Source organism: Struthio camelus, chromosome 9, assembly GCF_040807025.1.
Source record: "Struthio camelus isolate bStrCam1 chromosome 9, bStrCam1.hap1, whole genome shotgun sequence".
In the NCBI taxonomy this organism is placed as follows: domain Eukaryota; kingdom Metazoa; phylum Chordata; class Aves; order Struthioniformes; family Struthionidae; genus Struthio; species Struthio camelus.
Genome location: NC_090950.1, coordinates 8,336,541 through 8,363,156, shown reverse-complemented (window position 1 = coordinate 8,363,156; position 26,616 = coordinate 8,336,541). Strand labels below are relative to the sequence as shown.

General features: G+C 40.7%; 1 protein-coding gene across 1 annotated transcript in view; it reads left to right on the top strand.

Annotated features, from left to right (window-relative positions):
- The window catches only part of LOC104143560 (glypican-5), a 397,244-nt gene extending 373,590 nt beyond the window's left edge, over positions 1-23,654 (top strand). Inside the window, exon 9 of the mRNA XM_009674126.2 lies at positions 22,103-23,654. Within this exon, the coding sequence (XP_009672421.2) occupies positions 22,103-22,305 (203 nt within the window). The 3' untranslated portion in view covers positions 22,306-23,654. The remainder of the gene's footprint in view (positions 1-22,102) is intronic.
- Positions 23,655-26,616: the final 2,962 nt, after the last annotated feature.

The following is a 26,616-nucleotide window of genomic DNA, read 5'->3' as shown; positions in this document are numbered from 1 at the left end:
TATCAAATAAAAAGGTGCATCTGAACCACCAGAGAGGAAACAATTGATGTCAGGTCAAAATACTGATAAGTTCATTCCTAATGAGTGCTACTCATCCAGCCACATTTGCTGTAAAGGGAGATGGCATATTCAGGACAGAACGTAATCCCTGCTATCAAACGGTAATTATTAGAGCAAATACCTGTCTGTATTCATTTTAGGCTGGGTGCTGAGCAGGAAATACCAATGTGCAGAATGTTGTCCAGGGAATCTATAGAATTTCAGGACTGTGCAGCATCCTTACTTAGCGGGGATAAAAACGAGAGGTATTCTGTTTGCTTGTACAAAGGTTGTCACTTTTGAGCTAGGCCAAGAAGGAAGCACGTCAGATTTGAATTGTGTTGTTGGTAGAAGCAGGTAAGCGATTTACAGCAATGGTTCTAAATGTGGTTGGTTTGTTTGCTTTTTGGAGTTTTTTCCCTGCAGTTTCAGTCATTTGGACATTTTGTAACAGGTAAAGCCTAAAAGCAGACCTTTGTGCATGGCGGCGCCTTCCCAAAAGTCACCGAAACCCACCAAGGTTTGTCGGGGGGGCCAACTCACCATACTGGAGCCTAACCTAGGGTTATTGTCACTGGTATTTTGGCACACGTACTTCTCTTTTCCATCCTCCCTGTTCTCTTCCTCCTTGGCATCTCAGGCTGTTTTTCAAGAAGGGTTAACTGGTCCTGAAGTTTGAGGAAAACACAAGGACTAGTTCAAGAGAAAAAAAAATATGTGCGTGTATACATATATATATATATATATATATATATATATATATATATATATATATATATATATATACACACATTTTTAAGTTCCCCTTAGAGGACTGGGTTCCCCTGTGCTCTTTTCTCTGCTTATGCATAACAATATGATCCCCATCAGATTGCACAGAGAAATTGCTAGGTACAAGCAAAAAAGTCGTCAGTTTTACTCAAAGCAATGCTGTTGACTTTGGGCGAGTCAGAGGCACTTATTTCTTCCTAGATTATTCCAGGCACTTCTCCAGTATAAATAAGAGCAAGTATAGCATATTCTCAGATGTCAGAAGTATCTAGGGGAAGATTTTTTTTCATCAGGCCTCTCCTTTGATTTAAATATTGCTCCCCGCTTTTTTTCCTCCCCTCTTTGTTTTGCCCCTTGGTCACCAAGAGGAAGAGGTCTTTCCCTTCCCAGCCACCCCAGAGCAAATGAGCAGAAGATTACTGGGGAGAGGGTCAGGTGTCATAGGAACCTCTGTAATTTCTTTGGTTTGGGGGTGAGAAAGAGCTCTTGTCCTTTCCATATGGTGGGCTGCCATCAAAACCAGTATCCCATTGCTTGGTAGGTGGGTGGGAAGGGAGGGGGGCAGGCAGCAAGCCTTGCCCTCCCACCAGCCATCTACCTTGCAGGTTTGTATGCTCTGGAGGAGACAAGGAACACTGCTCTGACTTGCCTGCATCGGAATATACAAGCAGCTCAACACCCCTCCTCCTCCTTTTCCTCCTCCTTTAGTCTCCTGCCTGTGGAGGGATCAGCAATGTTATCTTAAGTACTCAACTTCAGTGGTGCACCCACCTCTCTTTCATGCTGATTTTAGGTCTAGGTTGTGGGGCAGTGGACCAACAATCTTGATTCCTGACAGTACTAACAAACAGAGTTGCCAAAGAAACTAGACCAAAGGAGGCAGCAATAATATACTGATGTGTTCATTTGATTTACATTAGAACAGGTTTATTGTGACCATAAATGATTACTTTTACAAGAGGTACATAAAAAGTAAAATTGGAATGAGTGCTCTGCATGCTACTGCACATTCTTAATGCTGCATTTATATGTGTACAAATGAATTCCTTCATTTCCACTAGCCAATTACAGCCATAAACTGCCCGTGGCACTGAGCGGGATGGCGGTCCCTCCCGTAGTGCGGGTGTCTGTAGAAATCTGTTCCTCTCACCTTTTACGGAGAGCCGTTATTTATAAGAGATTTGGGTTACCCACCTTTCCCCATAAACTTTAACTACCTTTTGCCTTTTAAAACAGATGATACTTGAATTTTTGTGCATTAATCAGGGTCAGACCACATGTTCTCTTTTGTTTTGAATGCAAGACAAGTGCAGAAGTTTTACCTGTAACTAGTCCCTTGAGGTCTCTCTTTGCACGCTAACAGGGCACCCTACACAAATATAGCCCATCCTACGTAAGCACTGAGCTTTGTTACTATGTAGGTGTCACTGATCTGTGTGACTCAGTGTCAAGCTATGTCCTACCTGTCAGAGAACGTGTGTTTTTTCCTGCAACGGGACACGCAAAAATGTTTGGAGCAAACAGGAGAAATAGCACCTTGGTTAGGGAACGTGATAGCGATGTGAAGAAAAGTGGAGATGTGAGGAAAAAAAGCAAATTTGTTAGAGATACCTTAGGAAAGACTAGGAAATCTGGGGATGATGGAGGTTTTCTGCCTTCAGCGTCTCTCTTGCAAAAGTCCATGACTTCATGCAGCAGAAAGGCAAAAGTGCTGAGAATCATAGAATCAGGCCAGTAATTATTAACGTTCGATTAATTCTTATAGGTGATATTTGCATTTCATAGCAGTGTTTGCAACCAAGTCCAGCTCACCCTTCGTTTCTCTTGGTGTGCCTATTTCTCCTAGTGTGCCTACTTCTTGCCACGGAGGTGACCTGAACGAGAAGCTTGATAAGAAGAGCAAAAACAGGAGAGTATCGGTGAATATGGGATAGGGGAAAAGTACAAAGACAGCAGTCAGATTAGACATTTACCACATAGTTTTAAAATGTTATGTGCACTGTGTACATGGTCAAGCATGACATACTCAGTGTATTTCAAGGATAATAATCTAAAAACGTAGCAGGTAGGCCAAAAAGCAAGTTATGCTTCTCTCAGCCTTTGTGAACCAGATTTGGTGCCTCCAGAACTTCCAGATGCTGACACATATGTTGTCATTAGGTAATTCATTTTTTAGAGGAAGGTTAGCTGGCTCTGTGACCTTTTATAGAAGCTCAGAATTTCTGAATTAAATAATAGCTGTTTACAACAAGCCTGTCAAGCAGTGCTCCAGGAAGCTAGCACCATTTGTTTCCATTGTAAGAAGTATGGAGAGAAAAAAAAAAAAAACTAATCTGGGCAGACCTTCACTGTAAACTGCATCACAGCAGATGTGAAACTTACAGGAGACTGCATAATTTGAAGAAAGTTATTATCTTGTACTGTTCCATGCCTGTTTGCTGACAGCTTTCCCCATTAATAACACTGCCTTTAGTACCTCCAGCTTGTAATTTACAGCACCTTATATCAGCAGAAAGTGCTGTGTACTAACATCATCACATCTGATTTTTTTTTTTTTTTTAAATCATAACACCTTGCTTTACTACAGTTTCTACAGTTTCTATTTTAGGTGTTCATCCTGTTCTTAGCCAGATCAGGCATTCTATTATGCTACAGCCTAGGTAAATACAGTAAACAATAGTTGCTGCCCCAACGATTTCTGGCTTTCAGTAATCCAGGAGACCCGGGACTAGGTCAGGGCACTGTTGTGCTAGGAGCTGGACAATCGGAACAAAGACAGTCCTTCATTAAATGCTATCGGCTAAGAGCCATAAACTACATGTGAGCTACAAGCTTGGAACCCAGCTTAACATTAATTATTTATGCAATTTGATTTTGATTTGGAGATAAGCTAAATTGCCTTTTAGTAAATGCCCAAATTTAGAATGAAGTGATATCTGGCTGCATCAGTTTCAGGACTGAGTAATGCAAACGTACTGCTGGCTTTCAGTGTAATCACAGGTTTCCTCCGTGGCAACCACCAGATCCCTTTAGCCTTTTCACATCTCAGCTATCTGATCTGAAAAATGGGAGTAATACTTCCGGGGAGTGCTGCCACATTTACTGTTTGTTAACATCCGTTAGAAACTTGGAATGCAAGAGTTTTTAGAAATGTAAAAAGTTACTTCTTCCATTGATTTCTGTGGGTTTAGCGTGAAGACGATAATACTTTGATTGGGGAACTTCCAGGATCCCTCAGATACCTGCTGTGGGGGGTCAAAATATTTGGTAGCTACTGAAATGGTTTCCCGTCTGCCCAGGTCTTTTCTCTTAACACATGTGTTATAGTGGTGAGTAACTGTGTTCAGTTCAACCTATGTCATCTTGGATCTTTCTTCAAGCCAGACTGAAACACTCCTGCTCAGAGTGACTAGTACCATACTCCATAAAATGTCTCATTGATTTCTGAAGGGCTTTCAGTGAGATGTTGTACTATTCATTGTTAAGTAAAGGAATAAATATCACAGTCTAGCTCTGTACAGTGAAAGCAACAGAAATTGGAGGGTGGGGAGTGGGAATTACGGAGACAAGGAAACCTTTCTTGTAAAAAAGATGCAATGAAAATGTGATTCATCTGAATGTCTTAACTCTAAAGAAAAGCTTTCACTGGCAAATGATAGAATATAGCATAGAAATTGGCATCCATAGTGAAGCAGAATTTAGAAAGCTCATTCCAAATAAGAGTATAAATTACTTGGCTGCCGTACCATAAATTTTATCCAAACACTGGGAATTCAGCTGAAGTATGACTTTTAGTCACTAAAGAATTCCAGGATTTAAAGGATGGGGTATTTTGGGGAGGGGAGGCTGGGGCTTTTTCGGGTTTTGTTGCATTCATGTTTCAGTCATTTTACAGGCAGGTCTTTTAGAAATTATGTAATAACAATAGCTTCAGAGCTTTTTTTTTTTTTTTAAATTGTCTTGGTTTAAAGGCTATAATAAGGGCACGGTAATATCTGAGTCAAAAGTGTTTTATCTCTGCAAATGTTTATGTAGCTACTACTCTATCTGCAGATTTTCTATTCCTCTGCTTGTGCTGCGATATGTTTTCCTGGTCCTCTATCCAGCTGGAATTCAGCAGTACGCTGAACTGTGTGCATAACCAGCACTGAAGGTGTGGTTTCCCCTGTGTTTCTTGGTATCCAAACCAGAGGGAAACATTTAATGGTTGAAGTGAGGGAAAAATTACTTGGACCTGCTTCAACAGTGCCTTGAACTTAACGTAGTCGTGCAGAGCTCTGCAGGGCCAGACACAATTCTCTTTGTGCTTACATTGGTAAGCAGTGCTTTACCAGGATTGTGGATATAAACAGCTACAGTATAGTAGGAAGAAATGGAAAAGGGCCCCATGGCTGCATATGCAGTGTGCTTTCCGTTTCAAGAGCCAAACGTGTTTTTAAAGAGAAATTACAGTCGGTATGTTATGCTATTCTAGACCAAGATACAAGTGATACTGGGAAAGGGCAGAAAGCAGCTTTTGCTACCCTCCCATCCCTTCCCCTGCTGACCTCGACAACCTCCCTTTCTTTTCAACACCACGCACAAAGCGCAAAAACGTTGCCATTCGCGGCTGTAGTTGTGAGGGATCCTCTTGAATCCCCATCCGTTTCTTGATACTCAGGCAGCTACAGTGATGAGCGCATGTTGAGGGGAGCACGGTTTCTCCTTAGGATGCACCTAAGAAAAGCTGTCCCAGATACTGATATTTCCAAAACAAATTATGTTCTGTCATCTCCGTATCGGCTTGCTGAAGAGTGCCTTGTTTGAAGGTATGCCAGAAAACCACATGAAAACCTCTCTGGACACAGTGTAGCTGCTCCCTTGCTTTGCCAGTGCACCGTAGGGAATGATGAATAGCCCTGCTCCAGAATCAGCAACCGCACTTGGATTTGCTTTGAGATGCATTTCCAGGTCTTGATTTTAGTGGGAGTTACAGATGCTCATTTTATCTGAAAACAAGATGACTGACTTAGACAATCCCCTAGAAAAGCATTTGGCTGATGTTTGCACTTCTCCCTTTTCTATTATTTCTGCTTTAGACCAGTGAAGAAAGTAAGCTGAAGAAAGCTAAATGATCTAAAACCTATGCGTGCTTTATTATTTCCACTGCTGCAGCACCAGAATGCCCAGTTAAAGCAGCCATGTCTATAATTTTTTTTTTTTTTTTGCGGGAGGGAGAGCTTTCCTTTTCAATATGTACACAAAATGATAGTAGTGAATTTTTAAAAGGCTACCTCTGCATACTCTTGTTTTTATTTAAAGCAGACTGTCTCATAAAGGGGAAGAATTAAAGCGCCAGTGATTTTTCAAATGGCTGTGTAAATCAGGCTTCTAGGCATGTTTGTGGTTTTTTCTAAGTCTTGAAATGTTCCTGGATAGCAAGTAAAGCACAGAATAATCTCCCACCACAAACTCTGACCTAAATTAGTCCCTTTTTTTGACTTTAAGCCAAGCTCAGCTCTCAGTTATACCAAATTCAGTCCAGTAATGATTAATTTTTCACTAACACAAGCCACTATTACCTGTATTGGATACAAAGCTTAAATGAATCATATTTTCCTCTTCAAAAGAGAAATAAAACCTGAGGGTACTTAGCTGCTGCAGGCTTCTACCACTTGAATTAATACAGATCCGTGAAGTGTATTGTGTTCTGAAAGTCATTTGGTTATTCTCCAGTTAGAGGATTAAAGGATAAGGTTCCATTGTAATTAATTAGAAAGAAATGGGAAAAGGAATGCCTTGAGAAGACCCAGGAAGAGAAAAATAAAAATCAGGCCTCTGGGTTTGTGCAAGAAGTAGCAGTCCACGGTCTTGTGAGGTCTTAAGGCCGTCGCATCTCTCTCAGGATACAAATGTACAGGATATGATGTTCAGAAAGCAAAACCACAACAGCAGAGACTCCAAATGTCACTGACTCGAGGTGCCAGTGGTACACAGTCCACCAGCCGCACGCCCAGCTTACTCCTCGCTGAGGAATGCGGGAGCTGGGCCTTTCAAGTCTCACTCTTTGGCATTTATCCAAGATTACCGAGGCTATTAAAAGCAGGATTGCTCTGAAAGAGGGATGGCAGCTCCATTTGCAGTGGTATTCCTCCTCCATCAGCTCCATATAATACATGACCACGTGTGCTCTCACATCACAGACAGTGCTCTTTTCACTAGCTGAGCGGCTGGAATGGATGCCAGAAAATGAGAAGGAACTGGCCAGCCTTCAAGATTTCATCACAAGGACTTCTTAATCAGCTTCCATGCCTCTGTACTCTCATGTCTGTGTGTCTGGTAATTTGCTCTACTTTATGTATACTCTGTTCATCGTACAGATTGGCTTTTTACTTTCTGCAGCAATTCTCGCTTTGCCAACACCTTGCCATTTGCAGCTTTAATGCCTATTGATAGTACTTCGTCAGCAATGGCTGCCAATATATATTCCTTTTACAAGATGTTCACCCTCAGTTTTTATAGATGGTTTCAAATTTAGTCACAAACTGATTGAATAGTTAATTTACTTTTCATATGGAATAGATTCATCAAAATGAATGGAGTCATAGGAAGACTGGAAACAGAGATCAAGAAGCTTATCTAATGTATTGCTGTGCTTCAAGACAGAATCTGCTCTACTGAAACTGTTCCTATGTGTCTAGCCTGATTTTTTCAGAGCCTTCAGCAATGAAGATGCTACAATTTTCCTGAGCTGCCTACACAGCCCTAATACTGGTCCTCATCCTAGCACCAGCACCTGCTCCCTGACTTGACTTTTCTCTGCCATCACTGTGTCACTCCCACAGGACCCTGCCACAGGAAACTGGGAGGCCTGGGAGAGGGTCTAGGTAGTAAAGCCACGACAAAGAAGGCTTCTAATGCCTTTTAGCCTTTTCTGTGTCCTTTGTCACCCTCTCTCATTCAGCTGTGGGCTCGTGTTTTCCTTACTCTCCCTTTTGATGCCCATGGGCCCTTCCTGTGGCTCTTCACGTCCTTGCTGGTTTCAAGGCCTGCAGAGGTTTGCTGTCTGAGGTCTGCTGCTGCGTACCGGGGTGGTGCTCCTCTAGGGCAGCCAACCCTATTTCCTCCTCCATACCTTGCCTTTGGCTCAACTGGGAGCTCCTGGCCAAGCTTGCTGCAGCCTCCTGCCACCTATTCCTACCTGCGTATGCTCTGCCGCGTGCTGATTCACTGACTGGAAACAGCCGCATAGGGCTGCTTGCTGTTTGTCGGCCACACTGTCAGTTTTAAGCAAGGCCCATTACCAAAAACCATCCATGCGTAACCGGTTAGTAATAAAGTCCCAGGCAGGCTTCAGGCACGTCTCCCGTTTCAAATTCAAAGACACCATGGTGTAAGGCTTATAATTTATTAGGTTATCAATTTCCTTCTTTTCCACCAGCTTCCATTATGAGAAAATGTGGTGGGGAAAAAGAGAATGAGCATCAGTCCCCATCCAAGGGACTTTTTTTTTTTTTTTCTTAAGGGAAGATACTATAATAGTCCATATAAAACAGGACTTCTGTGCCTTGGTATTCTACCTGAATTCTTCATAGTTGCATTGGAAACCTCTGTCATTCCACAGCCCTTTTTTGTTTTTAATTTACTCTTAATGGGAGAACTAAACTTTCTCCTTATATTCCGTGAGAAGCAACAATTTGTTGTAGACAAACAGATGTGAGATCGTCGACCTCCCTTCTGCCTTTCTTCCTCCAAAGTCACAGCTAGAAATAAGAGCGTTGCCGGTTCTCGCCTCGCAGTATCTTCTGCGTTATGGAATAGCCGTGTCAAAACTTACAGATTCTTATGGCTCGGTGCCATATCAGAGGAGTCAGTATTTACATTTCCTGTTGCAACAGCCTGTCTTGACTTCCTTAAAGCTTTGAAGATTTCATTAGCTTGCATTGCTTGAGTGTACCAAGTCAGTGATAGAGAGGTGTTACTCAGCGCATATCACAGTACATGTTAGTTGAAGGTGATTCGCTGAAATTGAAGTCCTTCTCTTATAACTATTTTGAATGTTTACAATCTAAATTTGTAACTATATGGCTATTAATTTATGAAGCTTCTGATTTAAGGTTTGATTCCAACCTTACTGAATGGCTGGTAACTCTGTTCTAGATTCCAGTAAATGCTGGGTTTCAGTTCAGTCTAAGTTGTCCACTGTACTACTTTGCTTTCCTTTAATTATCAAGGTATCCAACTTCTCGTGCTTGATTCACTGTAACTATTGATTTGACAGTAATGCATGAATGCCTCAATCACGATCGTAACGCCATTATGCTTAGGTACTGTAAATCTACATAAATTATTGTCCGTATCCTGGAGACCCAGCAAAGAAATCAGAGGAGTGGTTGCAAATTGTCTTCGGAGTTCCTTGTCTTTTTATAGCAATTGGTTCCTTGCACAGGGAATACCGTGAAGCCAGTTCAGTTTCTTCTGTTTGCCCTGCTCTGTCTCTGCCAATCTAGGAAACTGTTGCCTCTCCTTTATAACATACCAATCTTTATGAATTTTGCTTCAGATCTCTAATGCATCCTTAAATTATGTCTTTTTTTTCCCAGCTAACTCAGTATGCAGCCCTTTCTCCATCAGTTGGCTCCAGTTATGTGATCCTCACATGCTATCTCTGAATAAATGTTCTTTGGAGTTAAAAAGTAGAAAGATGCCCTCGGTATGCTGCTTTGATTCAGTTGCTTCAAATAGGAAGAGCCCTGTAGAGGTATAAAGGTTAATTTCACCTATCTCAATTCATCTTAAGCAAGAATCTAATGAAGTTCAACAGATGCTGAATTCACTCCTCCTGAAAACCCAGTTTCTCCACGTTCTTTACAAAGGCAGATATTCCATGATGTTTTCTTTTCTAGCAAAGCATGGTACTGCTTTGGATTAGATTTTTATAAGATCTTAGAAGCCAGAGATGACACTACGCATCCCAGATTGTTCTCAGTAGGATGTTCTGAAAAAACTAACTGCTTGATCCAATGCCTGAGTGGGAGCTCAGCCTTCCCTATGGGTGCTGAGTGCTCTCAGGAATCGACCTATGGCTGTCGTGTCAAGCTTGCAGCCTGAACTCATAGTCAAGCTGAAAGTCCTGTCTGTCTACGCTGCTTATGCTTTGGCTTTGATTCAAGTCTTACCCAGGGCCAGGAAAAGCACTGCAGATCTGTAGAACTGGGACTCAAACCCTTGCCCCCACAATGGCAGACAGAATGAGGCAGCTGTCTTCAGTCATGTGGCAGGATAAACTCAAGTCTAGGCTTAGGAACAACTAACAAAGGCCATAAAAAGCAAGGATGGCCAACCTGTTGTACTAAAGCTTCATTCAGTCTAGAGCTATGTCTTATAAGTAGTGGCAAGGCTGCATCTTTGTGGCGAAGGCAAGGGGATTATCATGCTTCTGATGGAGAAATGGTAAATCGACAGCTAAATGGCCTACAAGAAACACTGAGTTGTTTCTTCAGCCATTATTAGGCAAAGCTCTAAACCTTAATGAACTAACTAAAGAACTACTTTGTTTTCCATATTATTAAATAATTGCAAAATAATTCCTAACATACTATTTGTCCCCAGCTTCCACATCTGTATTACTAGTCATATGTTTCATTAAGACCCAGCACAAAAGCAAGTCATCTCTCCTAGAACCTTGTTGTGTCTTGACTTTCTCATCAGATTCTCTATCCTTCCTACCTCATCCCTTATGTTGCAGTCTAGTAGTGATAAAGTTATGGGATGTTTTCTAAGTGTTTCTCACCCTCTGCATAGCACTGACAATGAATATGAGTGTGGGTAGCTTTCCTGACATGTTCTCTACCTTGAATTTCAGGATATTCTTTTTCTGGGGACTGATTATCCTTTGGCATATATTACTCATCACAGACAATAGTCTCTTGCATTTCGTTTGTGAGGAGAACAATGTATTTTCCAAATCCGCTCAAAAAATAGGAAGCCCTGTTCTAGATAGCAGAATATGGGATCTGAACTGGATAAAAAGCTGTCATGTTCTACGTCCCAGTTCCAGTATTTGAGGTATATAATGAATTTCTCTTCTTCCTCTCTTCAGTTCCCCTATCCTGTGTCGTCTAACAACCCTGTCTAACAACCCTAACACTTTTCTTCCTTTAGCAATTCTGCCTTTAATTCTCTGTTCCCACCTCCACACACACGCGTTATGTTTGGCACGTATTAATTAAAAAATGGAATCTTAATTAAAAAAAAATCTTCATAATCCCAAATGAACAAGCGCATGTCTGAATTCCGGATCAGGTCCTTTGTAGAACTGCTACAATAGGAAATTGAAGGGTCTCTTGCAACCTGTGGTGTCAATGATATGTCACTTAAGTAGATCATGACACAATCGACTTTTAGAGCAAAAGTCTATCATTTCAAGATTGAATATTCATGCAGAATAAGGTTTGCTAGGCCTTGACATCCATAGGCTGTAGCATTGCAGTCCCTGAGTGCAGGTTCACATCAGAGATGTTAATTGTCTCCAAACATCAGGTGAGTAATCTGCATTTTGAAGAGTCTCTAAACGGGCATTTACATAATTTATGTTTTACAAAGTCCACTGATGCATATTTGCATAATAGACTGCAGCAGTGCCAGAAGATCCATTGCAGCACATGGTGTCAGCTGTCATGAACTTCCAGCAGATTTTTCCCTTTACCAGAGTTCTTATGACAGAAAGAAATTGGCAATAACTGATAAATCTCAAAGAGAAGACTGAGTGCCTGTCAAAGCTTCTGTAGCTGGATGGAAGCACACACAAATCAAGCCACATACTCAGTTACCTAACAGAGCGCTCTGCATATATTCGTGCTGGTTCTGTGCATAGAAACAAGCAGAGATGGTCTTTTCTGTGTTTATTCTATTTAGAGCCTTAGCTGACCTAGGTAGGACAGTTCATTTGATTTCCTGATTTGGAGTCTCCTGCTGCTCTCCACTCGCTTGCAGCAAAGACCCTGCTGCTTTCATGCTCTCCAACTTTTTCCTACTTAAAAACTAATACATTTTCTCATCACCATCCTCAGCCCTGGGCACGATCCACTGGAGAGGTGCTGCAGGTGCGGGGAGAAGAGCTTTGGGCACCGTGCTGGTTTTTATCACTAGTCCCAGCTGTGCAGTCACGCCTGAGCACACCAACACAGAGAGAAGCTGGTCCTTGAGTCTCAATGCAATATTCATCACTCTCCAAAGGATTTTTTTCATCACTCTCAAAATGGAGTTAATACCTCAAGGGGTGGCTATTGGATGTGAGGATTTATGGCCAAAAATGATTTTTCCAAATGGCTACGTGGAAGAAGCAAGTGGTCTCCACTTTGTCACTGCTGACTGATGTAAAGTTTAGCAATGTGGTTGCTCTGAAAGAGAGGAAAGATTCATAGCCCTCAGTCTGTCATATACCTCAGAGTTAGCTAAATTCAGACCTTGTGCTTTTGGGGTGGATATCTCCCATGAAAACTGGAAAGACTGATTCCTCCCACCCCGAATGGAATTAGGGAATGTAATCATTGCCTCCTCTGAACATGCATTTCCTTCCCTTAATTTGCTGCACAGCCTGAACACTGACTGAGCATAGTCTTGTGTATATGCTAATAGATTGTGCTTGATTTCTCATAAGGCATTTTATTAGAAAAGTTTATTTTTTACCCTCGGATGTTTGTCTCTTTTACATTTGTGTTGATTTGGGTATTCTTCATCCTGCTGAATGTGATAAGGGTTCATCAGTTTCACTGCATGCTATTAATAAGATAATGCTTTTAAGCTTTTGGTATTTTTACATGTGACATGTTCTTCTTGCTACAGATATTCAGTAGAGTGATGACTCTAATCATCCTCTCCGTCAATAACTGTTAGCTATGATAGAGGTGGGGTTCTGGTTGGCCGGATAAGCCTCGCAGTGTGAAACAGAGGATATGCATGCTGAATATTTGCCAGACTAGAGCAGGAGAAAAGACTAATTTAAACTTTCCCCACCAGAGCTGAGGCAAGTCTAATGCTGTGATGTTTTCCCTGTCCTGCTCTTGATAGTAAGTCTAAAATGATGAATCCAGGATAATATCTTGCCATCATTTCCTTTGATTTTGGTCCTAACTGAAATGAAATACTAGAAGGGTTCAATAAACAAATGTTTTCTGCTGATTTATCTAAAGGTCAGAACTATCCTTTGACGTTATAGCTAATCTTTTTTTGTCGCCTGTGTTAAAAGAAATCAGATGATATGTGGATTGATGCGATTTCAGTGTTTAATCTATAATTAAACATCAGTTATGATTGTATCATATTAGAACCTCTTCAAAAGATTTTTAATGTAAAGTTCTATTTGTGCTAAAGAAATAGCAGAAGTACAGGAAACATTTTAAATTCTTATTGCTGCCAGCATTACTATGAAGGAAATAAGGATCTGGTGACTTCAAAATCTTGCAGCAGGAATCATTTCTGCCCAAGTTTCTCAGGGAGTAATGGGAATAACCAGTAGAGCTTGATTGGCTTTTAAAGAGTGGGGAATGATGAGAACAGCGTGTTTGCAGGGTGGAAAGAGCCTTTCAGATGTCTTTTAGAAATGTATTTGATTGTTTTTCTGTGCCTGCATGCTGGAAATTGATGCCTTGTTTGCAGTCATTATATTCGGGGATTTAGGCTGCTTAAAATGCCTGTCTTGAATCTGCCCCACCTCAAAAAGGGAGCTGTGAGCTAAAAGGGCTCTGCCCTGAGTCTCTGGTGGGAGGGGAACTCTTCTGTAGTGTATTTTCTCCTGCCATTCCTTTCAGATAAGACATCTGCTTATCCTAAAATTTGAGAGTGTGGCCTTCCAAGCAGATAGCAGTCTGCCTTCTTGCCCTTGACCGTGGTCTCCTTGTGGAGTCCGGGAGAGACCTCGCTAAGTGACACAAAGCAATTTCTACTGCCTCTTCTTTTTTTGTTAACTCCTTGTTACTTAATCTGAGTAGTTCTTTCTGGTGTTTTGTGGTCCAATTTACTCTAAAGGTAGATGGAACCTAATCTCTTTAAAAACTATTATTACCGTGGAAAAATTAGCCTGCTCTGCACCTAGGCCCTCTGCAGGGCTGTGCATTTGATCTCGCCTGGCACGGGAGCTTGCAATGAATCGTCCTTCTCTGTACGAGAAGTGAGCTCCAAAGCCCCTCCAGCTAGCCTGCGAGCCCCTGGACTTGTTCTTAGCTGGCTTAGCCCTTCCACCCACCCCACAAAGGTGACCGGCTTTGTACAAATCGCTTCGCCTGCGTAAGAACTGCAGATCCAGGTACTTAGAGAGCATAGCAACACTGCAGACCCTGCCTCAGTCTGAGAGAGATCCATCTCTGTCTACCTGGATAGGGCAGTCCTGCGAGGCGTGGGAGACCTGGGCTCAGACACACCTTCGACATCATCCCAGGGAAGGATTTGAATCTTGGCCTCTTCTGTCATAGGTGAGCATTTTAGCTACAGCCCTAGCTGAGAGATGTCTGTCTGCTCTCTTCCTTACATTTCGGTGTTCAGGATCCAGCAAGCCTCCCGACAATGTCTAGCAGCAGCGTAGGACTCCTGCTGGCCTTCCTCCACCTTCTTCAGGGTGCTGCAAGGACTGCAGAGCTGAGTAGAAATGTAAACTTTGTAGGGTTTTTGGTGATGGAAACTGAAGCATCTAGAGAATTCTGCCCCTGAACAGGAGTTCTTCAGAAGATCTGAACAGGAGTTTTGAGAACGTCAGTGGTGCAAAAATGTTTGACTCAGGCAACTATGTTTGTACATACAAACATGAATTTTTTAGTGGATCAGTGTCGCTGGCGCACAGGTTGTAGCAGATTCAAACCTGACCTGTCGAGCTACGTGACTCTTTTCTCCTCTTATGACATGGAAAAACCTTAAATGGCGCTTACGTGTCCGGTAATGTTTTTTAGTGGAGAGAGAAGATGCTTGTCAGTTTTAGGCCTCAGGGCTGAGAGAATTCAGGCATATGCTAAACTTCAAGCAGGTGGGTAATTGTATTTGTTTTGGAGGTATGGCCTTTCTTAAGCAGAGGAAGTTCAAATCCTTGCTTTAAGTTGAACTTTAACGCCAGCCTGACATCATATCCTGTTTTTTTAATAAAATGGAGCTTTATTCAGAGCTGCAGAGCTAAATTAAAATCCTATTTACAAATGCCAATTGCAAATACAATTAGCAGTTTATAAAAAGGCTGGAAATTTCTAACAAGTAAATTTTAAAGCAAAAAAGGTATAGTTTCCCCTTAAGGGAAAGAGTGCCAACAACATGTGCTTTTTTTTTTTTTTCTCAAGAGAATAAGGAGTGTCTGGGGGAGAGGAGTTGGGATGGCTTTAAATGTTTTTGTACTCCCATCCAAAATAAGTTTATAGTTTCCCCATATACAATTTAATTAAGCCTTCAATTTGACCTTTGTATCGAGCAATAAAAGTTAACTGGGAAAGATGTGGGTAGAATGTGAACACAAACAAAGCATGCCCCACGTCAGCCAGTGTGAGAACTGTTTCTGTAACCAAAACTAATGAGATCATCAGGACAAAAGCAACTGCCAAAGCATTTTCAATTATTACTAATATTTTTCTTCCTTGAGCCAGTTTTTATTTTTCTTAATTACAGCTTTGAGCTGTGGCGTGATACTTAGCAGATGCCTTTGGCACTTGGCGTGCTGAACACTTGCACGCTCCAGACTGGCAGGGGCACCTAATCTTTGAAGTCTAGAGCACACATTCATCTTTAACCATAAAGGTCAATCCTGCATTCCTTGCATCCCCCCAAACTCCCATTAAGTTTAATAGGAGTTTTGAGCATGCGGGGCATGCGGTATCAGGATCGCTCTCAGTCTTCTGGATATTACCAGTGAAGCATGTACAGAATTTCTAAACTTAACTAATTAATTGCACCATACAGTGATGGCAGAAGGCTGTCACAGAGCTTTTTAGTCGTTTCTTTCATTACAAGAAAGTTACAACAAAAGTTCAACAGATTTACTGGGAACGTCATGTTTTACAGATACTTCCATGCTGTGTTTCAGGATATCATGTCAGCTGTGCAGCAGTATGTACGAGGTATCTGGCAAACTAAACAAGCTTGAACATGCAACCACAAACATGTGCCTAGGACTAGACTAAAAACAGATGTTTCCAGGAAATGTAAAAGATGTTTCGCATGTTTGGAGCCTACACTTTCAGCTTGTCTGCATTTGAATAGGTCCTGTATTAATATAAACAAAATGATGAAACCTTTTCTTGTGGGTGACTGACTGATTAATGGAACTATTGCTGAATCACACAAGCTTTGTTAGGTTAGATTATTTCTTCCCAGGGAAAGGACAAATTGTTCTATCTTGACATTTACCGTTGCAGAGGCTGAGGCAGTTATACCTGTGGGTTTACTTTTTAGCCCGCAAAACTAATAGAATTTTATAGTGGCTCATGCAAACCTTGCATGATTTTCTATGGCAGCTGTATATCAAAAGCTAAACAAATACAGTGACAGGTTTTCTTACATCAATACATCTCAGATACTGTGTGTTATTCAATTTTTTTTAAGGTATTTAGAGCACAGATTTTTGCGGAATGGGGGAAAGAGTTGCTATTTAATACAAGTATGGCTTCCAGGCACCTGAACTCTCAAATTGTCTTGCTGTTGTTGCTGACTTTTCTTAATTGTATTCTTTTCTTTGTTGCATTTGACTTTTTTTAAAACAGTAGTTCCTAAAAGTTCTGGCCAAAGTTATTTCTTGTGGTGATTGACTGTGGTTCTGACCCTGAAGAATTTACATTCAGAATTCACAAAGTATGCAAGAGATAACGTAGTTCTCTCGCTGTCTTACAGAGAGGAATGGATCTGCCAAAGATCACTCCGAGTTTATTGTACCATCAGAAATTGGACATAGATAATCTGAGTCCCAGTCTATGGCTGTCCTCCCAAGGCCAACTTCTCTTTGAGCCACACACTTCTTAAAAAGACAGTCAATCAGGATGATCCTAACTGATCGCAGAACCATTGTCCAAAACGGAACAAATCAGTTAACCCCTATAATCTTGTTCTGCAGGTCTTCTGGAGAGGCTGGCCTAAACCTAATTGAACTCACTGGTTATGTGAGGGAAGTGAACTGTGTGGTTGCAACTTCTGTAGTTCTTCCTTTTTCTAGTTAAAGGTTCTTGCATCCTTAGGTCAAGTTTCCAGAGAGGAATAGGATTATATGGAAACCATATTCTCAGACTGAAACAGAAAGGGGCAGAACATCATGTATGTGGGAGGCTGCAGAGATTTTAATAACTCCCTCCTTGTGGGAGCTCCAGGAGGATTATATTAAACCTGCCTTTTTCTGACTAATAAATATGGTATAGCGGACAATAACAGACACCACAATTTTGAGAATTGCATCACACATTCGTCACATGTTGAGAGTTCTCACGTTCCTGTTTCCCCAGCATTCCTATTTCTACTTGCCTGCTGCAGCTATAACTGGAGATAATTAGCGCGGGTCTCAATGTCAGCATAATAGATTATTTGGAAATGGTTAGTACATTTCATGGCAACAGCATTGTTTTGCAGTTTCAGAGCTCCTTCCTTTGAATATGCAAAAGTAATTTCACCTTTTGCTACCAGAGGTGATAAAAAGCTAATAATAACACTGCGGCATCTACTGTAATTTAAGAGCCTGTTCTACCAAGTTGCACCTTGCCTTAATTTTCTCACAAGGCTGTCAGCCAAAACCAAGCCTATGACTAAAGTGAAACTTATCAAGCAGCTGAGCTGCAACATGGAGGGTAAATGCAGGTACTGATCAATTCACTTTAGATCTACATTACCTGACTGTCAGTACAACCATGGTGAGGCATTAAGACCAAGCCATTAATTTACTAGCATAGATGCTGAAATTTTGGCAATTCGAAACAGTGTTTGCATGAAAGGTCAGGGAGAAACGGACAGGTTCGTATAATCCATGCCAGAAAGTAGAAATAACCAGTCACCCCAAGAATGCCTGGGTTAAAAGTTCTCCCTGGAAGCTCATGGTGTAAAACCCTTGGAAACTTGTTAAAAATCTCTGCTCTGTTGTGGGTTTGATCATGAATTCGGTGTCAGCGCCCCACTCCACTAGAAACTAGGCCCATGTAATTAAAATTTATAGGACTAGTCAGGCAAATCTCTCTATTTTATTTTTACTCAAAATCCCCTCACAGGGCTGGTACAGTTGTCTGATGTGACAATCCATGGTGGATCACCATTGGCACCAGTGGTAGCCTATCTGGGGAGCCTTTGCATTTGCCCTTCTTCTCTGCCAGCATTATTGTGCATTTGTTCTGCCAGGAGATAAGGAGAGCTCATCACCACATGCAAGTCTTTGTAGGGAGAAACTATCGCACTGGTCATTTGCCATTGCAGAGAAAGGACTGAGCTCAAGTCAGGTCAAGAGAAGGGCAAAATTGGAAAGGGGTTTTTGTGTCAAGCAAATTAGCTTGTTCATCCCCTGGCGAGACAATAGAAAGCCTCAGCAGATGTTTAAGTAGACCTCGCCGATTATGTTCATTAGAAAGCAATAACATGTACATACACCAGGAAAAAAATCAATCTTTGTTCGTCCCTACCAGTACCAGGGTAGCAAACTGTGAAACATTTAGGCTAGGGAGGGTGAGCTAACAGCTGGGATGCCAATATAGCTTGAATTTGTGCCAGATAACCTGACAATAACCTAAAAAATAGTGACCACGTTGCTTTTCTCCTGTACCGTTGTTATCTAAGATTAAGGTATGCTTTAATGTGTGACTCAACACCAAAAGCGTTCACAAGGTTTGCTCAGCCCTCACCAGAGGGGAGGTTTCCTGTCCCTAAATTAGGTGGCAATGACAGGTTTGACTCTCCATTTACCCTAGCTAGTCTCTCTGAAGGATGGTATTGATCCACGCAAGTATTTATGAGAAGCTCAGTGCCATCCGAGCGGCACACGCGTTACTGGGTGGCAGTCTGCGGTTAGATCTCTGAGGTGAAGAAATCCTAAATGCTCTAAACATCGAGGTCAAGTAATTTTCGTTATGTGCTTTGTTTATATTGTCAAGATGTGAATTTGGCACAGCAGTTAACAGGAGTGAAAGTTCAGCTAAGGAAGTGGACTGAATCCTCCGGACCAGCTGAACTGCACTTTGCACTGGCAATAAACCTGGGGCAGAAGGGTTTGCCCAGGGGAGCCAGCTTCACTGACCGAGGCAAACCTAGTGCTTAGCAAGGGTCCCCCAAGGCTGTACCCCATGAATGCATCGGCAGTCAGCTCCTTTCCACCCCAAGTATCCCTTTTGGCAGGACTTGAATATTCACAGGGGGATCCTGGATAAGGGAGGAGCACAGTAGCTATTACAGTGGCTATTTCACCATCGCTATACAGAATTTCACAGCTCTTTTCAATAGAAGTAGAAGAGTATACTGGAATAATGAATATATCACACCAGATAATAAACAGCATAGAATAACATTCATATACCAGCATCCAGAGGTCGTTATATGTATCAGCCTAAGGTTAGCTGAAGTCTACTCTTTTCTGCAAAAGGGAGAGGAATGATTATGGGAGGAACATTTCTAGCAATGGAGAAAGCTTTTAACTGAGAACCATAAAGCCTGAAAACCCAAAAGGTAAATACTAGAACAGGCCAAAGTTGCGGGGTTTGTTTGTTTTTAGGAAGTCATGATTCAGAGGCTTGATTCATGGGTTTTGAACGTCTGGGGTCTGCTTTGTTGAGACTAGAGTTTCATTTCTGTGCTAGTCTTGACACTGACACATTTTTTAGCACACTCACTATTTTTTGGCTTTTGAATGTCAGTAGTAGACTGAACATAATCATCCCTGCCTCTGAGGAAAAGATTTAAGAGAAAAACTCATTTAACTCTGAGTCTGTCAGCCAAAACCCTGGAGTGAGTAAGCAACCAGAGCTCTCAGCAAACCGGAATAAAGCATGAAATCGTTATGCTGAAATTTGTAGCTTAAAAAATAAATACAGGATTGAAAAAAATTTGAACTGGATTAGGCCTGGTTTTTAAATTATTTTTAAGACCAAAAAAAAAAAACTTTTTAAATAAAGTATCCATTTTGCACAATTAAATCTCAAATTAGAATTGGCCATGAATAGCATCAGAAAATACTCTGCTATAAAGACAGAGAAAATTCAAATTTTAGTCCTTCCCCTGGAAAGGATAAAGGCAGACTTTTCTAATGGATTATTTAATGCTTGTTATGTACTGCATTAAGCAGTCACTGAGAGCAAAGCTTTTAAAAACCAACAGCCTCTCTGATAGCATTAAGCCTTACCTTATATTTTTGGTTAAGTCAATATTAAGAAAATAAATGAATTAATACATTTTAGTCTGCCCAATTTATAGAGGCCAATCAAGTTACAATACTGGACATGGCCAAGTGAAAGAGAGGAACAGATTTACCTGACTGAGGTCTTAATTTAATCAGCTGGCCCCAGAGAGCTGAAGTCAGCGGGCTGGGATGATATAAGAGGCAGCAGAGAAATAGTGCCTTTACCGCAGTCAAAAAGGAGAATGACAGTGATGGAAAGGAGTCCCGGCGGTGTCAGAACGCACCTATTTCCATGATTTATTCTTAATTTGCTGTAATGACAGTGTGAAGGTTGTCCATTTTTCTGTAAGTGTCCTCAGAATACTGATATCTTCTAAACATTTACAGCCTGCTTTTCCCCCCCTCCTTTCTGTTAGCACCACTGCAAGTTGTAACGGAAGAGGAACGGTATCTGCGTTTTGCCATAGTGACTTTTGAGTGCGGTAGGAGTGCGGTGGCACATGAGGCTTTTCTCAGTGTCCACGTTGGCAGCCAGCGTCCCTTCTCCATAGAGTCAACCTTGAATCAGTTCAAGGAGTCCTGGGTTCCTCTGGGATTAATATTGATATTATGATAAAGAAGGACAAATTCATTGCATTTCTTTTACAGTTTATACTGGCAAAAGAACAATGTGTATTTTTGCAATACAATAGCTCATTTTTATTATCAAGTGAGTTTATTGATGGTTGTTCAGAACTACTGACATGCAGACAATGATCTCAGATTGCATTTACATTTCTGGAATATTTTCCATCTTTCCATTTTCTGCCAAGAACTTGCTTCTGTGATTCAGAGTTTTTATTTTAAGGTTGGACAGTTGTTTAATCTGCATTACAAATCTGTGCTTTTTGCTTCTGTGCAAATATGCATTGCATTCATTAATATCACAGAAAAAATCCTTTAAGCTCGGACTTGAACAATTACTGCTAATTTGTAAATTCTTCCTGGTAGGCGTTTGTTTTTTGCCAGACACTTGGGTACTTTTACAGATTAACTGTAAAATCACCATCCCATCATCAGATGAAATGATGTTTTTTTTTTTCCCCAATGCCAATAAAAGGGTGCAAGGACAGTATGATGTCAGTAACACATACATATAGCTTGGCAATGTCAAGGTAATTGGAGACCTTTATCAGTCATTATCTCATTTTAAAAATCCAAATTTTTTCAAGAAGAACTTTCACTTTCTCACTTCCTTATGAATCTATTCCTTTATATTAAAAAAGTCCCAAAACGCATTTGAAGGGACAAAAAAAAAAAAAAGCTGCACACCATTCTTCTTTCAGAACAAAACAGAAAAACAGAAAAATCTTTGTACCTGCTAGGAAAAACAGTGAAACAAAACATGAAGATTTTCTCTTTGTAGCCACTTTTCTTGCCCATGTAGATGAACAAGGTGGCTGAGACACCTGTTTATTCCCTTGTGCTAGCAGTCTGTCTTGGCAGGTTGTCTCATCATATCAAGGGTCACGTGTTGCTTTAAAGTTCAGGCAGTGGTAAAGCAAAAAGAAGGCAGGAAGTTGACTCTCAGGTGAAGTCAACATGCTCTCCAGTCTCCTCCTGTAGCAAACTTGACTGCTCTTTCATTAGGGCATATTACAAAACCAGCCAATCCTAACGTTGTGACTTAAAGTATGAGCTGGTCCCGTTGCAGGTGAAACAGAAGGCAGTTTTCACGAGAGAAAGCCAGGTTCTGAGGCCAAGCACACAACAGCGAATGTACGTTATCTGGCTTCAGCTGTGTCTACGTTAACAAGTGGAGCAGGTCAATCCGAGCAGACCTGCTGAGCAAAGCAGCTGGTGCTAGGTGCAACTAAAACACCCTCACTCTCCATACGTAGTTCAATTATTCAGACGAGCGTAGAATATTTTCCAGCGATAGACAGAATTTAAAGCCACTACTTAAAAGATGTGTGATTAATCTCACATTTACTTTCATGTTTTCAGATGTACTCAAGGACAAGAAAAGCCATCCAGAAAGCAGGAACGAACCAAAACCAACTGTGAAAAAGATTGACACCACAACCACCACAAGCACTGTCAAGTCATCCTCTAAACACACTGTAACTGGAAAGGGGAGCAGTCCAGCCCTGAGTTCCTCACTTTGCGTTTTAACAGCACTAGCAGTCCTGTGGCGTTGTCCGCTGTAGCTGCATTGCGCTGCGGCCCCCGTGCAAACATTTCTGTTCACTGTCATTTATACCTGCAGCCTTACCCAACAGAAAGCAAAGTTAACGGCTCTCTAGCTTATGTGATATGTTAGAATAAAATATTAAACGGCATGCTGGGATTGGCAGATAGGAAGCATCATCGCTTGCAAAGTCTGAAGACAGGCTTTGACAAAGCCCGCCTAAGATACAAAGGGAATGATGACAAAGGTCTGAGTTGCTTAAGTTATTGGGTAGAAATAATTGAGAACACAGAAATTGTAAATGCGTGTGTTATCATTTTTCTCAGTTTTGTTCACTGGATGATCTGACTGGCTGATTTTGGGGGTTTTTTATTTTTATTTTTTCTGATTAAATGAGTGGTTAGTCTTCAAATTCAAGCCCATACACACGTTATTTCTCTAGTGAACAGCTAATAACCTATATCTGCAGTAATGAACCATGTTTACTCTGTACCAGCTTGATGAAATTCCTAAGTGGTCGAGAAGATCAGAGCGTGTTTGAAGCTTCTTTTCACTCTCACTGTTTAGGTTGTAGAAAGCACCATAAAACCATATGGTGTGCCTAATATATCAGTATAGTTGCCTTAACCATGGAAAAAATTAGAAATACTTGGTTTACTGAGGGACATAGCGAGTGAGTTTCCCTGCCCCCAAAAATGCCATTACCATATGCTTAAGCATATGCTCGAGGTTTATTGGATGAATGTCCAGCAGTGGGAAACATAAACATAATAATGTTTTATCCAGTTGAACGCGGTTCTGCATGGAGAAAAAAAAAATGTTCAAACTTACTTACGTTGCCTATCTGATGTTAAAGAGAAGCTAACTTCAATTTTCCACATAGGTCTCAGAGATGTAAGTTCCTGGGAATTCCTGTTGAACACAAATTAGACTGTGTGCATTGTGCATCTCTGAATTGAATCTGTTTCAGAAACCGTGTATTATTTAATTACAATTAATGTTTAACATTTTGTATCATGATAGGTATAAATGTAAAACAATCTGAAATCTAGAACATTCTCTGTTATGTCTCATCTTGACTTCTATCCTAGAAAATATCAAAATGTGCATTTTATTACAAGGCTTTTTTTTAGATCAGTGCTACATTGATGCATTTTAACTTTTTGGATGAAAAAGTACTATGATAACTTCTAATGGGTTAAGACCTAATGTGTGTTTTCCAACAACTATGTTTACAGTGCCATTGAATATATATATATATATACAAACACAACTGTATGAATACAGTGATTAATATGATAAATATGAGAAACATTAGAATTGTTATATTTACTACATTTCATAACTATTACAACAGTTTAATGGCCATTTTCATGTTGTAGACTTTTTATTATGTACAGTTTTATAAGATTAATGTAAAGCATTTGCCTTTTTTTTTTTTTTTGTAAAACATCTCGTTTGATACTTAGAGTTACACATCCACTGACATAACTCAAGAGAAGAACCCTGTATCTTATTAATCAACTTCAGGCATTTTGTCAGCAACTTGGATTATAAAAGACAACCTGTCTCAAAGAAGGTGCCATGCGCCAATATTACTGGGTGTCACTACACAGAGAGACAATAATACAGAACAAGAGCATAAAATAAGTGGGCAAGGTCTCGCTATACTTGTATGTTTTCAGATAGTATTAGTGAACATGTCTAATTATATTTGTAGAGGAGGAGATTGCCTTTTTTTTTTTTTAATTTGGGCTCTTAGCTTGTGTTTACACACATAAAGTATAATCAGAACCACTGAAACATCCAGTTGCCAATGGGGATGAATGAAAATAGCTAAGTCCTGTAAAACAGAATTCAGAATTTTAATGTTGAAACAAGTAGATAAAATAGAAAAAGATGTGTATGCTAACATAATATATTCTGTATTTGAACTCTGATTTTACAGAATAGTAAGGATATTAATATCACTTAGTACTGCTTTCACATCATATTAGTGAAAATCAGTTTTCCAAAAAGTATAGAACTTGTGCTGTATTTTCCAGAGTTGGAGAGCTGCACCAGCCTATTGAAACATAATTAAAAATACCACTTGTTGTATTTGTTTTCAGTGCCCTTTGGAAAAGTGCACTTTCACCTGAGGGAGGTGTGCACGTCATGCTAGCTGCACTGCGAAAGGACACCGTAACTCCTAGCAGTCTTGAAGGATCGGTTGGGATGGCAGCTGTTAGACAGTTTAGTCTCTTGCACGCGCAGAAATGTGCGTTTGTCGCTAGCAGTTGTCACCTGCTCTGCAGGTAGTGCAAATCCCTGTGGCTTCCCTGAGGCAATTCCCAGATTTCTGTTACCTGTGAACCTACCCCTCATTCAGTATTCTCACGCTTGAGATGCTCAGTCATCATTCAAATGATGGCAAATATATCGGCATTTGCACACCCAAGTCTCCATCAGGACTCCTAAGGACAGAGCTAGGGGTTTCAGGGCTGAGCTCTGAAGCTCCCCAGTTTTAACTGTGCAGTTTGAAGTTTTCAGTTCTTCTCACCTGCAGGGATGGAAATTGAATACCCAGAACTTACATGTCTTTTTTGAAGTCTGTTCTGTAACAGGCTTTGTGCTCTGAGCTCAGACCAGTGATCTGGTTAGCCCAGTATTCAGCTGCAGCTGCAGAAGCCTTGCCCTAAGCATGTATGAAGTAACTCACCCAGGGGATTCTTTTGTTGCTAAATCTTATAATCTTGCTAAACAAGGACATCTGAGAAATTAAACATCTGAATTTTGGGTTTGGTTTGCAAATACCTGTATGGTGTAACGTTCATCCCTGGTGGTAAATAGGACAAGCCTTTTAAAGTTGCTGTAAGGAAACTAAAATAATACTGTTCAAACTGTGAGGTGAGAGAGATTCATCAACTCATTTCACTGGATTCAATCAATATTTTAATCGACACAAATTGTTACAAAACAGGGGAAGAGACTACAGAGGACTCAACAGCTATTAATACCTTTCACAGTAATATAGTACCTTCTACACTATAAGGAGAGTACTGGTCAAACCAGCCTGAAACGTGTTCATAGTGTGCATCAGAAGTTGTGTGGCTTTCAAGGGCAATGTAGCATATTTTATCTAATGGTTTATGTGGTGTTTTTTCCAGGATTGATTAATTTACATATTAAAAAAAGATTTTCCATCAAACATCTTTATACCAGCAAGGGCAAATGAACTGGCCCCGTCAGATAGAGGAAGTGTTTTCTTTTCAAATGAATAAAATGCCTATGTTACAAAATCTTATTTTGATATCAGGGACATTGTAATTCTCAGTAATTACAAAAGTCTAAACTCAAAATACTTTTTAACTTGTCTATGTAAGCTCAATGTAAAATAACTCACCAGTCTAAGAGCATTGCTATAGCTTTGCCTAAAAATTATGAATTGTATTTAGCCACTGCTTTTTGAATTATTGTTTTGCTGTGACTTTCCCTTAATGTTTGCTGTGCCAGCATTTGTGAATGCCAGCGTTGGAAAATAACTGCTGTCATACATTTGTGAGTAAAATCGATCTACAATTTTCTCTTCATAGTGATGCAGGTGTCTCACCAAATAGGACGAAATTCCTGTGGGTGTACAGTCTTTTTTTTAGTGTTTCACTACTATTTGGGCTCCACGTTATACCAGGCCAGTCAAGAGGTTCATGTGTCATTCATTAGACCCCTCCCTGACAATGAAAGCATCAGGGAGAAAAGCAAACATGGCTGGACAAAAGCACATGTGGCTGCGGCAAACCAGTGCATGCCGACCTCCAGCCGGGCTCCCTGAGCCTGCTGCTCCCTGCTCATTTTGAAGCAGCTTTTAGGCTACTCCAGTTCAATGCATGCAGACTGGCCAGGGAAAGAGCGGAAGAAAATCTAGAAACTGCACTTTAAGGCAACTTTACTGGCACCTGATCTGAAGTGCACTTTCTTTGCAATATGGATGCTCTAAAGAATCTGGCCTCTAATTTTCAGCCTTGCGTTTTTTTTCTAGCTTGCATCTTGCTAATGTGATACCCAGTCTTCAGGTACACCAGGTACTTTGTTGTTGCTTAGGGAATTGTGATTCTGATCTTTTGCTCAGTAATAAACCTTTTGAGGTACAAATATCTGTCAGAGCTTGATAAGGGCAATGCAAATAATAATGTCCTGCTGCTTTTGCTTCAGAGGTTGCGTGCATGGCTGTTTGGCTGTGAGATTCACATCTGTTTGATCATTAAATCAGATCTGCATTTAATATATCCCTGTTTCCTTCAGCTGTCAAGACTGCACATGTGCCATCATTTTAACTTTGACTCTCTAATCC